We start from the raw sequence: 20,519 nt of genomic DNA on the forward strand, positions 1-20,519 counted from the left end.
CAGTCTTTTATCTACCAATACATAATCCAACAAACTACTGTCATTTCGCCCTACATCATATCGTGTATACTTATTTATCCTCTTTTTCTTAAAATATGTATTACCTATAACTAAACCCCTTTCTATACAAAGTTCAATCAAAGGGCTCCCATTATCATTTACACCTGGCACCCCAAACTTACCTACCACACCCTCTCTAAAAGTTTCTCCTACTTTAGCATTCAAGTCCCCTACCACAATTACTCTCTCACTTGGTTCAAAGGCTCCTATACATTCACTTAACATCTCCCAAAATCTCTCTCTCTCCTCTGCATTCCTCTCTTCTCCAGGTGCATACACGCTTATTATGACCCACTTCTCGCATCCAACCTTTACTTTAATCCACATAATTCTTGAATTTACACATTCATATTCTCTTTTCTCCTTCCATAACTGATCATTTAACATTACTGCTACCCCTTCCTTTGCTCTAACTCTCTCAGATACTCCAGATTTAATCCCATTTATTTCCCCCCACTGAAACTCTCCTACCCCCTTCAGCTTTGTTTCGCTTAGGGCCAGGACATCCAACTTCTTTTCATTCATAACATCAGCAATCATCTGTTTCTTGTCATCCGCACTACATCCACGCACATTTAAGCAACCCAGTTTTATAAAGTTTTTCTTCTTCTCTTTTTTAGTAATTGTATACAGGAGAAGGGGTTACTAGCCCATTGCTCCCGGCATTTTAGTCGCCTCATACGACACGCATGGCTTACGGAGGAAAGATTCTTTTCCACTTCCCCATGGACAATAGAAGAAATAAAAAAGAACAAGAGCTATTTAGAAAAAGGAGAAAAACCTAGATGTATGTATATATATATATATGCATGTGCGTGTCTGTGAAGTGTGACCAAAGTGTAAGTAGGAGTAGCAAGATATCCCTGTTATCTTAGCGTGTTTATGAGACAGAAAAAGAAACCAGCAATCCTACCATCATGCAAAACAGTTACAGGTCTCAAGTATGAGACAGGTCTCAAGTATGAGACGGGGAGCCAGGGCTACCTACACCTGGGCTACCTATACCTGACTTCCTGCAAATAAGTACTACTCACTTCTCTCCCTACATTAAGATTACAAATACTTTAAGATAAGTAATGACTGTATGTACTGTGAATGTATTTTACTTTGTGTGTTTTTAATTCCTAGTTCTATTACTAACTTAATATAATTTAGTGTAAACTTGTTGGCTGGCATTTATATGCATTTATAAATGGAAAAATTGGCATTCTGCCTTCCGGTGATGTCTGCTTTCTGGCGACAGCCTGGAACCTAACCCGCCATGTAAGTGGGGCCCTACTGTACTTGTTTACTGATGACATGGACTTATGACAGGCTCTCTGACCAGTATGCATACCTAAATAATGTATAATAGAGCTGAATTCCTCTATTCTGTTTATTACAATATACAGTACAATATTCTACTGTATAACATTAAAAAAATACCAGAAATATTATAAATGGTGCAAAGGTGATATTAAAACATTATCAAAGATGGATGGTTGGCATAAACCTACTACCATTATAGTATGCTTCTCACTTAGTGATGAATTTATTTATTGATGTGGTCTTAGGAACGAAACTGTCATTAAATGAGGAGAGGCTGTATTCCAGTGCGCACACGCACGCACGCACCATGCCTTATCACACTATGTATGCCACTACGATTCTTAAATCTTTCAAACCAACCTTTGCTGGCCTTACATTCACTCACATCACCACTAGTTGCAGGCATTTTTCTAATTAAATCGTCATGCAACTTCCTAGCCTTTTCACATATGATCTCTTGAGAGATGCTCTCTCCTGCTATCTGTTTTTTGTTTATCCACACCAATAACAGTCTCTCAACATCTTCTATCACTTGCGATCTCAGTTTCGAAAACATAGTTGCACCTTTGGCAAGAACAGCTTCCTTGATTGCCGTTTTCTTGGCCACAATAGTAGCGATGGTTGATTGGGGTTTTGTGTACAACCTGGCCAGCTCGGAGACACGCACTCCACTTTCATACTTAGCAATGATCTCTTTCTTCATATCCATAGTAATTCTCACCCTTTTTCCTGTAGGGTTGGCACTAGAAGCTTTCTTGGGGCCCATGGTGACTTATTTTGCAGATGCAATCACTAAAAATGCTGTGATAATATGAAATGTTCCGATTGTATGTTTGGATGGGACCGCGGTGGCTGGCTGACTTGTAAACACTGGCCACAAGTGGACGCGTCTCGAATGGAACGAATCGTGTTGGTCGAGTTTTTTAGCGCTAGTCGAGGCAAAATTTTTGCGTTAAAATGTATCGCTAGTCGGATTTAACGTTAAACGATGCCATTGTTGGTCGAGGGTCCACTATATTTCTCACCCTCTTTATTACAAGATTGGCATAGAAGCTTTCTTTGGGCCAATGGTGGCTGATCTAGCAGTTATAAGCACTAAAAACAATGGAATAATACAAAATATATAGCATGTACACGTGGAATCATCCTGACTGGCTTGTAAACCTTGGCACACTGACTGTACGTCGAGTCATGGAGTGGCTGGGTGGGTCAGGCCACGTGGACACGTTCAGGACAAATGTCCTTAACCAAGTTCTTTGGGCGTTAGCCGAGGCAATATTTTGATGCAAAAACGTGGCACTATCAGATTTTGCCATTAGCCGGTGATGCCGTTACCCAAGGGTCCACTGTATTAGGATTAGTCTGCCCGAAATCCTCTGGTAAAGAGGCTGCTGCTCTGAGGAATTGGACCTCTTTATCTTCTTCCTCTGACTGAACCTAATAACCCCCCAATCCCCCCTTCCCTATCCCTTCCTCCCCATACCCTCCCATTTTCCCTTCCCTCCCCTCTCCCATCCCTCCCCTTTTCCCCATCCCGTTTGTAGCCTCCAGGATCCTTCCCTCTGGCGTTGTGGTTTCTACGTGGGGGGTGGTGTGCTGGGATTTGTTCCCCTCCGTGAGGTCCCTCGGGGGTGGTGTGGTTTGCCATGAAATCTGAATTGTCTGAGGATGCCCTACTCCCTTCCCAGTTTCTGGATCGTGGGCAGGGTGCCCTTCGGATGGTGGGTGTATCTCCAGAAGCTGCTTGTCGTTTCTGGGGGTTGGCAGCTGAAGGAGGCATGCTTTGTGGCGGGCTTCCGACCTTCCATTCTTTTGTCCACCGAGGTAGCTCGGTAGATGTGAGGCTGCTATCCCAGAACGCTGGTTTACTGGCGTGAAGGGTAGGGTATGGCACAGGTTCCACACTGCATGTTCACTGCCAGTGGGCTCGAGGCCCTCTTGGATGAGGGGAGGAGCTTTCAGCCCCTCCATGCCTCCTAGCGACTGTCCCTCTGCTGTCCCTCTTTTTTTTCTTTCCTTCTTTCTTTTTTTCTTAAAATAACAAGAAAGGAAATATTATGGAAGATGCACCTATTATTATGGAATCTTCACCTAGTGTAACCCTTCGTCCTCCCAGGCCCCATTCTGATCCCACACCCTGTTCTGACCCGGCTTCATTATCGGATCATATTCTCGACTCTTCTCATACCCCTGTACCTTCTGCTGGTGATGCTTCATCACCTGCTTCAGGCGCTGCGGCATCACCCGTTTCAGTTCATACCGCTGCTTCTAGCACAACTTTCACAGTGTGTCTCGCTTCTCCCGAATATGGTGCGATGGTTCTTGGATCGCCCACCTCCCGCGGGTCAGACCGCCCATGGTTCTATTCCTAAGCGTCTGCTACAACCTCCTGATGACAGTTTGTCAATGACCACTCAAAAACAACCTACACGACACTCACTACCTTTGAATACCAGATTAACGAGTACACAGTGGACAAAATTCTTTTCCTTACCAACTACATCTCAAACTGATTATCTTTCTGATCACAGAACTGGTAAAGCTCTTTTATGGCATGTTGGCCAAAATATATCTTTCCATGCTTTTCGAAGCAGAGCGCATGCCGTAACAGTGCAAAATTCAGAGCAAGCTCATGCCCTCTCCCACATCACTTCTATAGATAGCATACCAGTCACCGTTCGTAAGCATGCTACTCTTAATTCTTGCAGTGGTACTGTGGTCTTGCCGTGTACCATTGTACAGAGTGATTTTTTGTCTTGCAGCGAGGATATTTTAGAACAATTAGCCCTTCAGAACCTCCCTATCCTTGAGGTAGATATGTACATCCTGCTTGCTCATGGGTGGAGGCACTTTCCTAGTAACATTGCTCATTTAACCTTTGACTGCCGTGAGCTTGCGTCCTCTGTCTATATTATGGGCCATTGTCTTGGGGTCCGTCAAGTTGTTCCCACTCCCCAACAGTGCCGTAATTGCTGGCATTTTGGACACCCTGCTAAACACTGCAGATCTGCGGTGGATTGCTTGGTCTGCGGTGCAGCAGATCATTCCAATATGTCGTGTAGTCTTTCCCCATCTTGTCTTAATTGCAAGGAGCCTCATCCTTCCTTTTCACGCCGTTGCCAGATTTATCGTAATGAACAAGAAATTCATCATCTTAAGGAGGGTGAGGGCCACACTTACAATATGGCTGTCTCTCAACTCCGCCTTCAAGGTAAACTCCCTCATGTCCCGTATGCTCGGGTAGCCTGAAGACCTCCAACCTCGACGGTTCTCCCGCCTCTCAATCCCTCTGCGTCTGTGTCTTCCAGGGCTGCCTCATTTTCTAATTCTTTTGCAGTTTTATCCGCTGACACTCCTTCCTCCACACCACTTCCTCCTACTTCTTCATCTCGCTTGCTTGCTTCTCAATCTACGCAATCTATAAAACCTCGCAGACCTGCACTGTCTTCTCATCCTTCACCTCCACAAAATATATAGCCTACCTCGGAGCCTCGTTCTCACCCTCTTTCCAGCTCTCACACGAAGGTAGAGGTTCACCCTCCCCCTCGTGTAGTCCCCTCTTCTCCTGTTCCCACCCTGTCCTCCTCCATAGTTACCCTGCAGCCTCCTTCCTCTCCTGTTACACTGCAGGCCTCTTCTACCCTAGCCGACGCATCTCTCCAGGTTCATGCTCCCTGCCCCCTTCAGACCTCTTTGGTTACCTCTGTAGTTCCTGTGACCTTTCCTTGCAACACCTCTCCTGTCTCTGACATTGTGGCATCGTTGACTTCCTTAATGACTGAGACGAGACGTTAGACGCTATTTCTAGCTATATTGCGGAGACGACACTTCCGATGGACACCGGGACTCCCTCTACCCCTTCTGTTTCATGACTCTCGCAACAATCTATTCCTCCGCAACATTCACATTCTTCCTTACACGCTTACCGTTACCCCCACACGTTGACTTTACAGATCCTAATAGCCCATAGGTTTTATCATTTCTTATTGTTGCCAGTTTTATTTCTGTACATAATGTCTTTTTTACAATGGAATAGTCGTGGCCTTCGGGGCAATTGGGGAGAACTCCAAGTGTTGCTCTCCCAGTTGTCCCCAGTATGTGTTGGGTTCCAAGAACCCAAGATTCGTTCTGCTGTCATTCGCCCCGTTTTGGGCTACATGCTATTATATTCTTCAGATCCTTTACCTGACAAATCTTTTAATGAAATTGCGCTTCTTGTGCGCGTTGATATACCATATCAACAAGTTTTTATTCATTCCCCGCTGCATTATACTGCAGTTTGGATTTATTTACACAGACGGCTTACAGTTTGCTCTATCTTTCTCCCTCCCGTGCATTCTGTATCTCTGATATTGCGTTTTTAATTTCTTCTCTACCACCGCCCATCTTGCTGTTGGGTGACTTTAACGCTCACCATCACCTGTGGGGAGGGTCCCACTGCGACTCTCGTGGTGATCAGTTGGAGACTCTTTTCACTTCTCACTCTCTTCATATTTTAAATACAGGTGCTCCTACCCATTTGACTCTCGCACTCAGTCTCTCTCCTGCATTGATCTTTCCATCTGTTCCTCACTCATTGCACTTGATTTCATGTGGTGTGTTCTTCCAGATTTACATGTTAGTGATCACTTTCCTATCCTTCTTACTTCTGCTACATATACCTGACCGTTTCGTAACCTTCGTTGGCAGTTTGCTCGAGCAGATTGGGAATTATACTCCCGTCTTACCACCTGTTGTGAGGACCCCATTTTGCCATCTATTGACGAACTGGCACACTAATTTTCGACCTTAGTCTTGACTGCGGCGACTCGTTATATCCCCCAAACCTCGGGTAGGCATTCTCAGACATGCGTACCTTGGTGGTCTGCTACGTGCGCCTGCGCAGTGTGTTTAAAACGTGCTGCGTGGGACCGTTATCGATATTACCGTACCGCAGAGCGTCTGTTGGATTTTAAGCAGGCAAGGGCAGCTGCTCGTCGTGTCATTTGCAACACTAAATGCGCTTGTTGGCGAGACTGTGTGTCTTCCACTACCTCGTCTTCCCCTATGTGCACTATTTGGAAAAAGGTGCAGAAATTGTGTGATAAGTACGCTCCGGACCCAGCTCCTGTTTTGCAGGTTGCTGGAGTTGATGTCTCAGAACTTTTAGAAGTTGCCACAGAAATTGGGAACTATCTTGTCCATATCTCCTGAGGGCTTCACCTCTGTCCCTCATTTCTTGCGTCTAAACCTACCAGAGAGCAATTGCCCTTAGATTTCTCCTCCAGTGGACTGGAGCCATGTAACGTATCTTTTACTCTTCTAGAGTTGGAGTCCATGCTTTCCATGTGCCGGCCATTGGCACCAGGACCTGACGATATCCACATCAGTATGCTACACTATCTCCATTCTACAGCCCTTCCTGTTCTTTTATGTCTTTTCAATCTAATTTGGGAGCGATGGGTTCTCCCACAACACTGGAAATCAGCTATTGCACTACCATTTCGCAAACCTGGTGCCTCAGGGCTTGACACCTCTCACTATCGTCCCATTGCCCTGACCAGTGTGGTCTGCAAGGTGGTGGAATGATTGGTGAATAGACGTCTGATGTGGTTCTTAGAGACACACAATAGCCTTTCCTCTCTCCAGTATGGCTTTCACACAGGCCACTACTTTAGACTCCCTGCTCCACTTCGATACATATACTTGAAATGCCTTTGTTAACAGCCACTCTATCCTAGTGGTCTTTTTCGATCTTGAGAAGGCATATGACACCACTTGGAGGTATAACATTCTAGCCCAGGCCCACTCCTTAGGCCTCTGCGGTAATCTACCAAACTTCATTGCTGCTTTCTTGTCCGGTAGACATTTTTGGGTCCGTATTGGCGCCTCGCTTTCCTCAGACTTTGTACAAGCCGAAGGAGTCCCAGAGGGTTGTGGCCTCAGTACTACTCTTTTTCTCTTAGCTATAAATGACCTACCTTCCATTCTTCCTTCGCATATTTGGTCATCACTTTATGTTGATGACTTCGCTATAGCTTATTCAGGCACTGACTGTCGACTGGTAGCGACCTCCCTTCAGGTAGTGATAAACCGAGTCTCCCATTGGACCACTTCTCATGTTTTTAAATTTTCCAGGACGAAAACCCGATTCATTAACTTCACTAGACGCCTGCTTATACCGGATACTCCCTTGTACTTACACGATTCACGTATTCCAACATGTGATACTGTCAGGTTTCTGGACCTGCTCTTTGACCACCGGCTGACATAGAAACCTCACATTTCTTTGTTAAAGACAACTTGTCATGGTTGGCTAAACCTCCTTAAGGTTCTTGCACATCGTTCATGGGGAGCAGATCATCACACTCTTCTCCGTTTGCATTCCACCCTAGTCTTGTCCAAGCTAGATTATGGTGACCAGATCTATTCTGCGCCTTCTCCCGCAACTCTGTGGAAGTTAGATCCTAATCATCACTAAGGTCTCCGCCTGTGCCTTGGTGCCTTTCATTCATCCCCTGTTGAGAGCCTCTATACAGAGGCGAATTATCCATCCTTGTCTAATTGCCGTGATGCTCATTGCCTTCACTATTATGTTCGATCTCATGACCTCTACAATCCTTCCGTATACAGGATAGTCACTGATGTTAGTAAACGTTCTTTATTTGTTCGTCACCTGTTTACTCCACCCCTTTTCTCTCTGCCTACATTTGCTCGTCTTCTCTTAAATACCACCTCTCTATGTTCATGTAGCCTCTCACTTCCCTGCCCCCTTGGGAAGCTCCGGCTGTTCGTGTCTGTTCTTTCCCACTCCCATGCGCAAAAGCCCAACTACCTGTGGTGGCTTCCCGCTCTCTTTTTCTTGAACACTTCTGCTCTCATTCTTATGCTATCACAGTGTATACACCGATGGTTCTAAGTCTTCTGATGGCGTCGGATTCGCAGCAGTGTTTCCGGACAGTGTGGTGCAAGAGCATTTATTACCCTCAGCTAGCATTTTTACGGCTGAATTGTAGGCCATTCTTGTAGCACTTATCTGTATTGCATCTATGCCTGTGTCACCATTTGTGGTCGTTTCAGACTCTCTTAGTGCTTTACAAGCTATATGGAAATTTGATACACCTCACCCCTTAGTTCTTCATACCCAACTTTGGTTACACCGTATCTCTAGCAAACACAGAGATATTGATTTTTGCTGGGTCCCTGGTCATGTTGACGTACAGGGCAGTGAACAGACAGACACTGCTGCACGGTCATCAGTACATGACCTCCCAATTTCATCTAGAGGTGTTCCATTCACGGACTATTTTGCTGTAATTGCTACCCATCTTCGCACCCAATTGGCAACAATGTTGGTCTGATCTGCTCCATAACAAAGTTCATTCTGTTAAGCCGAATATAGGTTTCTGGCTGTCTTCTTGTCATCGGTGTCGAGGTTGGGAGACTACTCTCTCCCGTCTTTGCATCAGCCACACTCGTCTTACTCACGGGTATCTCATGGAGAGGCATCCTGTTCCTCTCTGTGAGAATTGTCGTGTTCCAGTATCCGTTAGCCACTTTCTGTTGGACAGCCCACTCTATCAATGAGCACGCAGAATTTACCTTTAACGTCATCTCCACTCTGCTGCCCTTTCCTTACCTTCCCTTCTTGGTGACGGACCCTCCTTTAATCCAGACTCTCTCATTGCCTTTTTGACAGCAACTGATTTACTACACAAACTCTGATGATGATGTCTCTGGCACTCTTCTCAGCCCTTTCCACCTTAATCTCTAGCTACCCTCTACCCCTGCACAATCCACTGCCCCGCAACACTTCATAACCTAATAATCATCTTTTTCCCTCTTACTGCCAGTTACCCCTGCCCGAAATGCCCTGGCATGATAATGGCTTTCTTTGTACTTAACAAATCAAAATTGTAAATACACATTGTAACCTCTGCAAAGAAATAAAATCTTTATAGAAAAGGGGAAAGGTAATGAGAGTAACTAAAAAAGTCAAGGTAATTATAGACTGAATTATCAGATTAGAGGGAGGCAGTATTTAGATATTTGGAGTGGACATGTCAGCAGAAGGGTCCACAAAACATGAAATGATCCATAGGATAGATGAAGGGGAAAACGGTACAGGGTGCATTGAGTCAGCTGTGGATAGAGAGAGGTTTATCTGTGGAGGCAAAAAAAAAAAAAAAAAAAAAAAATACCAGAGTATAGTGGTACCAACACATTTGTATGGGTGTGATGCATGGGCTTTGAACATTGGTGAGGAGGTGGTTAGAGGCTATGAAAATGTCAAGTTTGAGAGAGTTTGGGGTGTAGGTCTGAAGAAGGGTTGGTAAGGTGATTTGGGCATTTATAAAGAGGTGCTAGCGAGGAATAGGATGACAAAGGGTGTATAAATATGGGCTGAAATTAGGAAGGGTAGGGGTTGTCTGAGGATTGGTTGGAGAAAGGGGGCAAGGGAAGCTTTGAGTTTTAGGGGCTTGAGCATTCAGCAAACTTATTTGAGCATATTAGGAGTCACTCTAAACAAGTGTTTTTTTAATGGATGTGCTATTGGAGTATGAGAAAGATAACATTTATGAAGGGATTCAGGGAAACCAGTTAGCCAGACTTGAGTCCTGGAGGTGGTAAGGGTAATGCATTCACTCTGAAGGAGGGATAGGAATGTTGCAGTCAAAGCGTAATCTGAATTTTGACGTCGGCACACTTCTAGTAAGACAGTCAATTAATGAATGATGATAATTGTGTTTCCTTTTTTAGATCACCCTACCTTAGTGGAAGATGGACAGCTAGGTACAAAAAAATTTGTTCCCTATTTCTCAATTTAATTTCTTTATATAATTTCTCTACGCATTGTCCTATAAGAGCTCATTAATTATGAGGCTTTACTTCAACAGGCACAGCATACGGTTATCATGAGTAACATGGGCAGGCTTAGCAGCAGCCAAGGAAGTTAGAAAAGAACACCAGTAAGAAGTGGAAAAAATATTGAGGACAGAAAATCATTCTACGATTCATGAGAAGAAATTTTGCCTACTTGTTTGACACCAAAATCCCAGTCAGACTAAAACCACTTCAAGTACCAGTCTTCATTGGTACATAAAATCTTATCTGGAAAGGATAATATATTAGCTACAAAAAATTTAGCTTTTATAAGATGTTGCAATGATGGAAAATTTAATGAAAGGTTTTGTCTCGCCAGGAAAATCTCCGAAAGCAGAAAGGAAGTTAGATGCAGATATTTTATCCATCTCCAGGCAGGATCTTGATGATTCATTAAAGAATGAAGGATTAGATAAATCAGAGACAGTTGCAGACATGTTCAGCCAAAAAGAAAAAATGGATGCTGATGAGACTTCAGACATACCTCATGAATTTGACATTAAAGGAAAGGTGGATGCTGGGGAGGCTTCAGTCATGCCCCAGAAACTCGAAAGTAAAGAAAAGATGGATGAATGTGAGAATTCAGTCATACCTCTTGAATCCACAAAAACTTTATCTTGTGATGAAGATAAAGTGACCAATCAAAATATTGTAACACAGAGAGATAAGGAAGATGTAATAGGCTCTGAGTCAATAAGCATAGATATGATGGAAGGGTTTTGTGGGTTTGATGCAAAAGATATAAAGAAATGTAGAGAAACAAATAGAAATACCGTTCTTAATATTTCAAATAAAAGAGCTTTGCTGAAACCCGAGAAATCAGAATCCAAAAGTGACTCTCCTCCTGATTTGATTCTTTTCCTGAAGGAAGGTCGAGGAAGAGCACAGAACTGGACTGAGCCACCAACACTCGATCCAGAAAGTATTGCAACCAGAAGACGAACACGGGTTCCAGAGGATCCTAAAGCTTTGGCTCAAACAAAAATAAAATACAGAGTGCAGGATAAGAGTAAGAAAGATGGTAAAGAGGTGCAGAAGAAAGATGGGCGAAAAGATAAAAAAAATAAAATAATGGATACACCTGAATCACTGAAAAGACTTGCACAAGATTACCCTTTGAAAGACTCAGTCAAACTGTCCTCTACAAGTAGACAGGAAATTTCTGAAAGTAATGTTGAAATAAAAATAAAGAAGATCATTACTAAGAGTGCAAAGCAGAGTGAAAACAAGTTAAGAGTATCAGGAACATCAGTTAGTACTGATGATGAATCGGAAAGCAACTTGGGTAAAAGATATCAAGGAAAGAAGAAATTATCTTCAGCAAAACCATTTGATAATTCTAAAAATAAAGTTCATGAGTCTTCAAAAAACACACAGGTATTTAAAACTGATTATTTAAATTTGAAAACAATATTGCATCAGATGTCTGAGAACAAAGCTGATGAAAGAATTCCTGTTGTAATCATGTCAAATTCGGACAGAGAGAGTAAAACAATGAAAGCAATGCCAAGAAGCAAAAAGAATGTCATGTCTCCAGGAAAAACAGGTAAAGCAGTTTTAAAGATAGCTGTTAGCCCTAAATCACAATTTAGTATTAAGAGACTTCCAAAGGCCTATGTATCCCCAGAAGATAGAACTTCCTTCATTAAAAATATGCAAGAAGACCTTAAGCTTTCCAAAGAAGCACATAAAGTAGTTGAAAACACAGCTGCAGGGAATGATAATGAACGGAAGCAAAGTAATTCTAATGTCAGTACAGCTACTAGTGACAAAAAGGGGAATATATTTAGCATTGATTTTAATGATACACAGAAGTTATCTAAGCCTGTAGAAAGTAGTATGGATAAAACAGATCAAACAAGAGAAGTTGGCCATACAGCTTGTGATGTAAATGTTCCTACAAAAAGCTTAAATACAAGAAATGTTCCTCAGAACAAGGAAGAGGCATTTAGCATTCCAACTTCAAGGTCTGTACTAAGTAGTACTTCAGGGACACAGACTGTTTTCTCGTCATCACCATTAAAACAAGGTGCTACAAAACCTTCAGAAGCTCATAGTTCACAGAAATCTCCACTTGTTGTAAGTGTTTCAGACTTGATTTCATTTAAGGTTGCAACAGTTAACACTGGAGGTAGTAGTCTGTCACCAAGAAAATTGAATTTTAAAATACCTAATTTAAAAAGTATTACAACTGATGAACTCCTGAAGAATGCTGTAGGGTTTGGTAAAGACTCTCTTATTATAAAAGGAGGAATTCTTAATAGTACAACAAAAATAGTTTCAAATATTTTAGAAGATAAGTCACATGCTTCACAAGTTTCTACCAATCATCAGATGGGTTTAGCTGGACAAAAAGGGCCTCTGTATGATTATACAGATATTGAAACAGAAGAAGTTGTTGTTGGGGAGACCGGAGATTCAAGTATACATACCTCTATGCTAAATGTAGGTGAACTTTCATCAGAATTGGACCTGCGAGCTAATGAAGAGCTTGGCAGTAGTAGTGAAGACGAAAGTGCAAAAGTGCCAGAACCTCTCTCCATACTTAAGAAGGATGTATTGTCTCCTGAGTGGAGGGTTGCACTAGATCATTCGTACTCTTCAGGAGGCATGGAAAAACATAAAGGTTCACAGAACACTCATAAAAGGTCACCTGGCTCTTATGAGAAATCTTTAACTCCTCGACCTGTGTACAGTAGTGCTAGTCTAGCCAAACGCTCATTAGATATCATGTTACACAATGACAAGATCAACATTTTACGACAGATGAGCCAGATTTTCAATCATGAAAAACCAGTCCAACCTGATACCGATAATACAGTGTCAAGTTCTGATGGAGAAGGTGAAGATGATACGAAAAATGAAGTGAGAAATTCAAGTAGTACAAATCATCATAAAATTATGAAGCAAATAAAAGTTACCAAGGGTGTTAATACTGACAGCAAGGATCCTAATACTGGAGGAAGTACAATAGAAGCTTCTAAAACAAATCAAGAGGTAGAGACAATTTCTAAAGGAATTAAGAGACAATCTGCAACATCTGACACAGCATCATCTTCACCAATTGCTGTTGATAAGATGAATGTATCCCCATCCAAGGTATTTTTAGAACCGGGTGTAGATACTACAAAAGAAAACAATGCCAATAAAAATAATGCTTCAGATGATTCTTTTAGTGCTTTAGAAACAGATAAAGGTGAACAAACCAGTAATTTACCAAGCAGTGATGCATCAGTTGTGCCAGAAAACAGGAAACAGGGTAAGGCCAACACAGCTAGTAAAACTTCATTTATTGCTGAAGGCCCATTTCTTGGCTTTCCAGATTCTGATACTAGAGTCCACCATGTACCAGCTTATTCTGTAGCACTAGATGAAATGATCCATGTACAGAGTTCTGTGGGGCCACTGGGAGAACAGGTGGACATAGTGGATGGCTTTGCATTTATGTCATTCTCTACAGAAAAAGAGATGAATACTTATTCAGACAAGCAGAATGCCAGAGGTGAGAAAGGTCACCGTCCATGGCTAAAGAAAAAGAAAAAAAAGAGGAAGAAATTATTTAACAGTAGAAAAGGTGGACTCAAAGCACGAGATTTGTGCGAAAGCAGTTCACAGTTATCAAGAGATAAAAGTTGCAGCAGTGACACTGGGGCATTTGCAAGGTCAGTGAATGTGGTGACAAACATATAATTGACCTCTCTTGTTTGACTATTACAGTTATCTAAAATTTAATAGTGTATTTTATAAAAAAAATTTGGTGTACAGTTTATCAAATATTTTGTACGTATTGTATATTCCTATTGTTAATTAGAATGACAATCTTTCCTTTCCTATCTTTTTTTCAGTAATGATTTGGATGATTATTTGAATCTTAACTCACATCTTAATATCAGCTACACCATCCCAAAGTGCAAGTAAGTATTTTCTTTTAAATATTAAAATAATTCTGAACAGAAAATATAAATGGATGATATTTATTACTTTATATACAAAAAAAAAAATGGAAATAAATAGGGGACAAAATTTCAGTGACGATTGTAAGGGGTAGGCAAAAAAAAATTAATGTGAGTTGTGAGCCTACATTCACACTATAGGCTAATGTGTTATATGTAAGGTTTACTGTGATAGTTGAATATAAAGGTAGGTGCCTTCTCTTCCAGTCACAGTTTTTGTCATTTTTTTCTGTTGTGCATTGAGTATTATGTGTTCCCCTTCCCCCCTTCTTTTTAACCCTTAAGCATTGGTTTCTTTGCAGTTAAAAGTGTATTGCAAGACAGAAAACATTTAATTGATAAAATTGTTGAATGGGAAAATGTTATTAATGAACTTAAGAAAGGAATGGATAACAGTATACTCGACCTTAACCAATCCCTGGAATATAAAATATACATGGCATATGACAGATGGATCTAAATCTCCAATTCTTTTAACCACATTGGCCATCTCCCACTAAGATAGGGTGACTCAAACAATAGAAGCATTCACCATCATTAATAGAATTGCTGTCATGCCAGAAGTGTGCAGCCATCACAGTTCAAATATCCCCACTCATTCAGTATTCAGGTGCCTACTTCCCAATTCCAGGACTTAAGTCCAGCAAATCAGTTTCCCTGAATCCCTTCATAAATGTGTTACATTGGTAAATTTTTAGCACAAAGCAATAGGAACTAAAATGAATTGCAGAGAAAGCCAAAAGGTTTTGGTGTGGAACTGTAGAGTTAGGTGCCATAAAAGAAATTTATACCATTTTTACAAAAGCTGGTGGTAGCAGTGGTGGTGCTAAGATAAAGTAAGATTTTATTCAGATTTTTAACCTGGAAGGTTAGCCACCCAAGATAACCTAATGAAATCATTGCATCAATTAGGCCTGTTTCTTATTTCCATTGGGGTTCTATAATATCCCCAGGATGAGACTCAGAACAGTTGAACAACACCCAGGTAGCTATTTACTAGTACTAGGTGAACAGGGCCAGCAAGTGGAAGGAAACATGCCCAGCATTTTCACCCGTGCTGGAGATTGAACCACGGACACTCAGTGTGTCAGATGAGTGTGCTATCAACAGAGCCATGGGACCTGCCAACACTGCCACCCATGGCAGTGTTGGCAATGATGGTAATGGTGTTGGCGACATTGGTGGCAGCTGTGGTGGTGGTGGCGTTTATGTTGGTGGTGGTGCCAGTGATAAACAATTATTGTAGTGGTGGTGGTGATATACAACCATTATTCTGTAAGAGAAAATAGAGGAGTATATGGTAAAGAAGCCACAAGGGGAAATATAGCAAGCCAGAAAGACAGTAATTTTGTAGAGAGCTGCTGAAGGCTTTTCTGTTGTAAACATCTCAAGAGGGTTGTTTTTGGTATAGTATTAACAGAACATGAGATATTGCTTATCTGAATATATATGTACAAAATATTATTTATTATTTGGTATATGCCAGGTATTAAAGGGTACTGATTAAATAATTGATATTTATTCTTTCAGAGCAACAGAAGAAGGAGTTACAAAACTTGATGATGATGGCATACCTCTAGATAATGAATCTCCAGATATTCCAGCACAAGTTCCTGAATCGATCCTAATAGAATCACAACATTCTACTGCATCACTGGATGTAAATAATCTACATCCATCAGGTGGAGATGGCGTATCTGACTCTGTACAGCACTATGAAGAAGTAAATGCTATTGATATACTATATCCTAAAGAAAAATATAAGTATTACTATAACAAAGAATTATGTAAGGAAACAAAAGCAGATGGCTCCAATGTGTTTGTGAGGAGAGCAGGAAAGCTTGTTCCTCTCACCAGTGTTCTGAAGAGCCAAAAACCTGCTGTGTTTGGAACTAATAGCAAAAAAGCTGTAGAACTTGTGTATATATATGACAGAGGGAAGCTACTAACTCTTGGAGGCTCACTAACAAAGATAAATCCCTCAAATTCTGACTCTGTTAGAGCAAGAGTTGTATTGCCAATTGGAACTCCACCCATTGTGAAAGGTGAGCTCGTGCAGAGACAAGCAAAGAAGGTACAAGCAGTTGAGATTAATGAAGATATGGCTAAATTTGCACTCTCAGCTTTACAGAATCCAAATTCAAGAGAAGAAAAGTCTGTAGTGATTGATAAGCCATGTGAAAGTCAACAAATAGTAGACATGAGTACAAGTGATAATCAAGAAATAGTTGAAAGGAATGAAACCTTAGAGAAATGTGAAGAAGAACAGTGTGTGAAACTGCCAGAACAAGTAACTGTTGTGCCTACAAAGAAAAATATTTTGGATATTATTGCTGCCAAGTTAGCAATGTCTGATGAAGAGAGTGATGAGAGAGAGAATAAAATTGAGAAAAATAATCCAGATATAGAAGATTTAGCAGAAGGTGTTGGTGAGAGAGATGACAAAATCCATAAGCCTTCAACAGAAAATGTAGATGAGAGAGATTACAAAATCCAGAAAGCTTTGGCAGAAAACATTGGTGATGGAAATGGAAAAATCCAGAAGCTTGTGGAAGAAGATACAACCAAAGAAAATAGGAAAATTGAGAAGGCTTTAGAAGAAAATGTGAAGGAAGAGGAGAAGCTCAAGAAGCTGTTGGAAGAAAATGTAGATTCTAAGGGAGATGAAAAAAGCCAGAAGCTTGTGAATGAAGATCACAAGGAAAATATGGAGGAAGACAATAAAGAAAATGCTGTGAAAGTAGAGGACCCAACTCCAGCGGATACATTAAAGAATGAAGACTCGGCAGTATGTGCAGCAGAAGATGACCTTAAGATGAATAAAGATATGATAGTAGAGGCACCATTACAAGAATTCTCAAATGCTGGAGAGTATAATGATGAAAATGCCAAACTTGAACCCAAAGGAAAATATGAGATGAGCTTAAAAAATGAAGATGAAAATAAGATAAAAGACGAAGTAACAGAAGGTCAGACAATGGTTAAAAATATTGTTCAGAAAATTGACAATGAGAAAAAGGAAATAGATAAGTTGTATGAAAAAAAAGAAATAGATAATGTATATGAAGAATCTACAGTTAAGAAAGACAAAGAAAAAATTGAAGACTCGAATGCTATGATTGAGCTATACAAGGAAAAATTAGCAGACGAATCAGGTAATGTACATTTGAAAGAGAACAAAGAAGGATTGAATAATGCCATTAAGCAGTGTAAGGTTGATGGTGATAAAATAGATTTGGTGTTCGATAAAAAAATAAATTTGACATCTAAACGACAAACAGAAGCAGAAAATGTTGAACAGAATTGTCAGAGCTCGGATCTTGAAATTATAGACTCTGAGAAGATTGCAGACGTAAATTCTGAAAAAGAAGGGAAGTCGAGGGTTTTCAAGAAAAATATATATAGGTTTCCTTCGTTGTCAAGAGAAATGAAACGGCTAAATATGAACTTCGTGAAATATGTTCCACACGAGGTATGTAAATTCATATTATGTTTTAACTATAGCATTTGACTCCCTCCACCCTGTCATATACATGCATCTAGTTTTGAGTTTAACCTGTTAACTGTCCAAACGCCCAGTGTTCCGAATATTTTGAAAATTTTTATACTTTTTTTTAATTAAAGAGGGCAGTTTTCTGTATTTAATAAGACAAAAAAAAAATTAGGGTCGGTACTTACCAAGATATAAGATCACGAAGTTGGCACTGGATGCTCACCTGATGGCAATATGGAGTCCTGCTGCTTGCAGAAGTGTTGCCGATATACCTTTTTTTTTTTTTTTTTTTTTTAATTTATATAATTTTTATGTTCTGATAAAGGTAAGTAGGTAAAGGCAGTAGGTAAAATGAATGGGGGTAAGGCAGCCGGGATTGATGGGATAAAGATAGAAAGGTTAAAAGCAGGTGGGGATATAGTTTTGGAGTGGTTGGTGCAATTATTTAATAAATGTATGGAAGAGGGTAAGGTACCTAGGGATTGGCAGAGAGCATGCATAGTTCCTTTGTATAAAGGCAAAGGGGATAAAAGAGAGTGCAAAAATTATAGGGGGATAAGTCTGCTGAGTATACCTGGTAAAGTGTATGGTAGAGTTATTATTGAAAGAATTAAGAGTAAGACGGAGAATAGGATAGCAGATGAACAAGGAGGCTTTAGGAAAGGTAGGGGGTGTGTGGACCAGGTGTTTACAGTGAAACACATAAGTGAACAGTATTTAGATAAGGCTAAAGAGGTCTTTGTGGCATTTATGGATTTGGAAAAGGCATATGACAGGGTGGATAGGGAGGCAATGTGGCAGATGTTGCAAGTGTATGGTGTAGGAGGTAGGTTACTGAAAGCAGTGAAGAGTTTTTACGAGGATAGTGAGGCTCAAGTTAGAGTATGTAGGAAAGAGGGAAATTTTTTCCCAGTAAAAGTAGGCCTTAGACAAGGATGTGTGATGTCACCGTGGTTGTTTAATATATTTATAGATGGGGTGTAAGAGAAGTAAATGCGAGGGTCTTGGCAAGAGGCGTGGAGTTAAAAGATAAAGAATCACACACAAAGTGGGAGTTGTCACAGCTGCTCTTTGCTGATGACACTGTGCTCTTGGGAGATTCTGAAGAGAAGTTGCAGAGATTGGTGGATGAATTTGGTAGGGTGTGCAAAAGAAGAAAATTAAAGGTGAATACAGGAAAGAGTAAGGTTATGAGGATAACAAAAAGATTAGGTGATGAAAGATTGAATATCAGATTGGAGGGAGAGAGTATGGAGGAGGTGAATGTATTCAGATATTTGGGAGTGGACGTGTCAGCGGATGGGTCTATGAAAGATGAGGTGAATCATAGAATTGATGAGGGGAAAAGAGTGAGTGGTGCACTTAGGAGTCTGTGGAGACAAAGAACTTTGTCCTTGGAGGCAAAGAGGGGAATGTATGAGAGGATAGTTTTACCAACGCTCTTATATGGGTGTGAAGCATGGGTGATGAATGTTGCAGCGAGGAGAAGGCTGGAGGCAGTGGAGATGTCATGTCTGAGGGCAATGTGTGGTGTGAATATAATGCAGAGAATTCGTAGTTTGGAAGTTAGGAGGAGGTGCGGGATTACCAAAACTGTTGTCCAGAGGGCTGAGGAAGGGTTGTTGAGGTGGTTTGGACATGTAGAGAGAATGGAGCAAAACAGAATGACTTCAAGAGTGTATCAGTCTGTAGTGGAAGGAAGGCGGGGTAAGGGTCGGCCTAGGAAAGGTTGGAGAGAGGGGGTAAAGGAGGTTTTGTGTGCGAGGGGCTTGGACTTCCAGCAGGCATACGTGAGCGTGTTTGATAGGAGTGAATGGAGACAAATGGTTTTTAATACTTGACGTGCTGTTGGAGTGTGAGCAAAGTAACATTTATGAAGGGATTCAGGGAAACCGGCAGGCCGGACTTGAGTCCTGGAGATGGGAAGTACAGTGCCTGCACTCTGAAGGAGGGGTGTTAATGTTGCAGTTTAAAAACTGTAGTGTAAAGCACCCTTCTGGCAAGACAGTGATGGAGTGAATGATGGTGAAAGTTTTTCTTTTTCGGGCCACCCTGCCTTGGTGGGAATCGGCCAGTGTGATAATAAAAAAAAAAAATAATTACAATTTGTAGTAGTGCTTGTGATTTCATAGCCAATGTTTGTTCTGACACTAATACATATTAGGTACTGAAATACAGTGGACCCCCGACTTATGATATTAATTCATTCCAGAAGGCTGTTCGGGTGCCATTACCGAACAAATTTGCTCCCATAAGGAATATTGTAAATTAGATTAGTCCGTTTCAGACCCCCAAAAATACACTTACAAAAGCACTTAAAAAAATACACTTACATAATTGTTCGAGTTGGGAGCTGATCGTAAGTTGGGGGTCCACTGTAGTACTCAAATAGTCACAGACACATTGACAGGTGAACATTTTCACCTGCCTTGGTCACATACTATTGTCTAGAAATATATACAAAGTACATGTATTTATAGGTCCCAGCAATGTTTTAGACATGCTGGAATATACATGAAACTTCTTGAAGCATGGTGTAAGACGAGTGTCATTCCACGCTGACAGTGCAGCAGTGGAGTGACACTTGATGATTGCGCACTGCCTTGGCTTTGTTTGTTTTCACTCTTACATATAAACATGTCTATCTGTCTTTCTGTTTTCCTGTGTGTCTGTCTTCCTGTCTCTCTGCTTGTCTCTTTCTGTCTCAGAACCAACAGGTATTACACAATGCAGAATCGTCACCTCTGATTCCTGAACAAGTGAAAATGCCTATTACTTGCCAGTCATGCTTATTATGCCTTATATCTACAAGCATTGTATAACACTGTGTCTGGATTTTTTGG

The 20,519-nt window shown here is 41.1% G+C and overlaps 1 protein-coding gene across 2 annotated transcripts in view; it reads left to right on the top strand.

Moving 5' to 3' along the window:
* Positions 1-10,376: 10,376 nt before the first annotated feature.
* The window catches only part of LOC128696380 (uncharacterized), a 320,039-nt gene continuing 309,896 nt past the window's right edge, over positions 10,377-20,519 (top strand). For both annotated transcript variants that reach the window (XR_011392930.1, XM_053787632.2), the window contains exons 1-3: positions 10,377-13,892; positions 14,076-14,144; positions 15,714-17,655. Coding sequence is in view for 1 of the 2 variants with exons in the window: in XM_053787632.2 (XP_053643607.2) it covers positions 10,513-13,892; positions 14,076-14,144; positions 15,714-17,655 (5,391 nt within the window). In the remaining variant the exon portion in view is untranslated. The remainder of the gene's footprint in view (positions 13,893-14,075; positions 14,145-15,713; positions 17,656-20,519) is intronic.

The sequence above is a fragment of the Cherax quadricarinatus genome, chromosome 39 (assembly GCF_038502225.1).
Source record: "Cherax quadricarinatus isolate ZL_2023a chromosome 39, ASM3850222v1, whole genome shotgun sequence".
NCBI classification, from domain to species: domain Eukaryota; kingdom Metazoa; phylum Arthropoda; class Malacostraca; order Decapoda; family Parastacidae; genus Cherax; species Cherax quadricarinatus.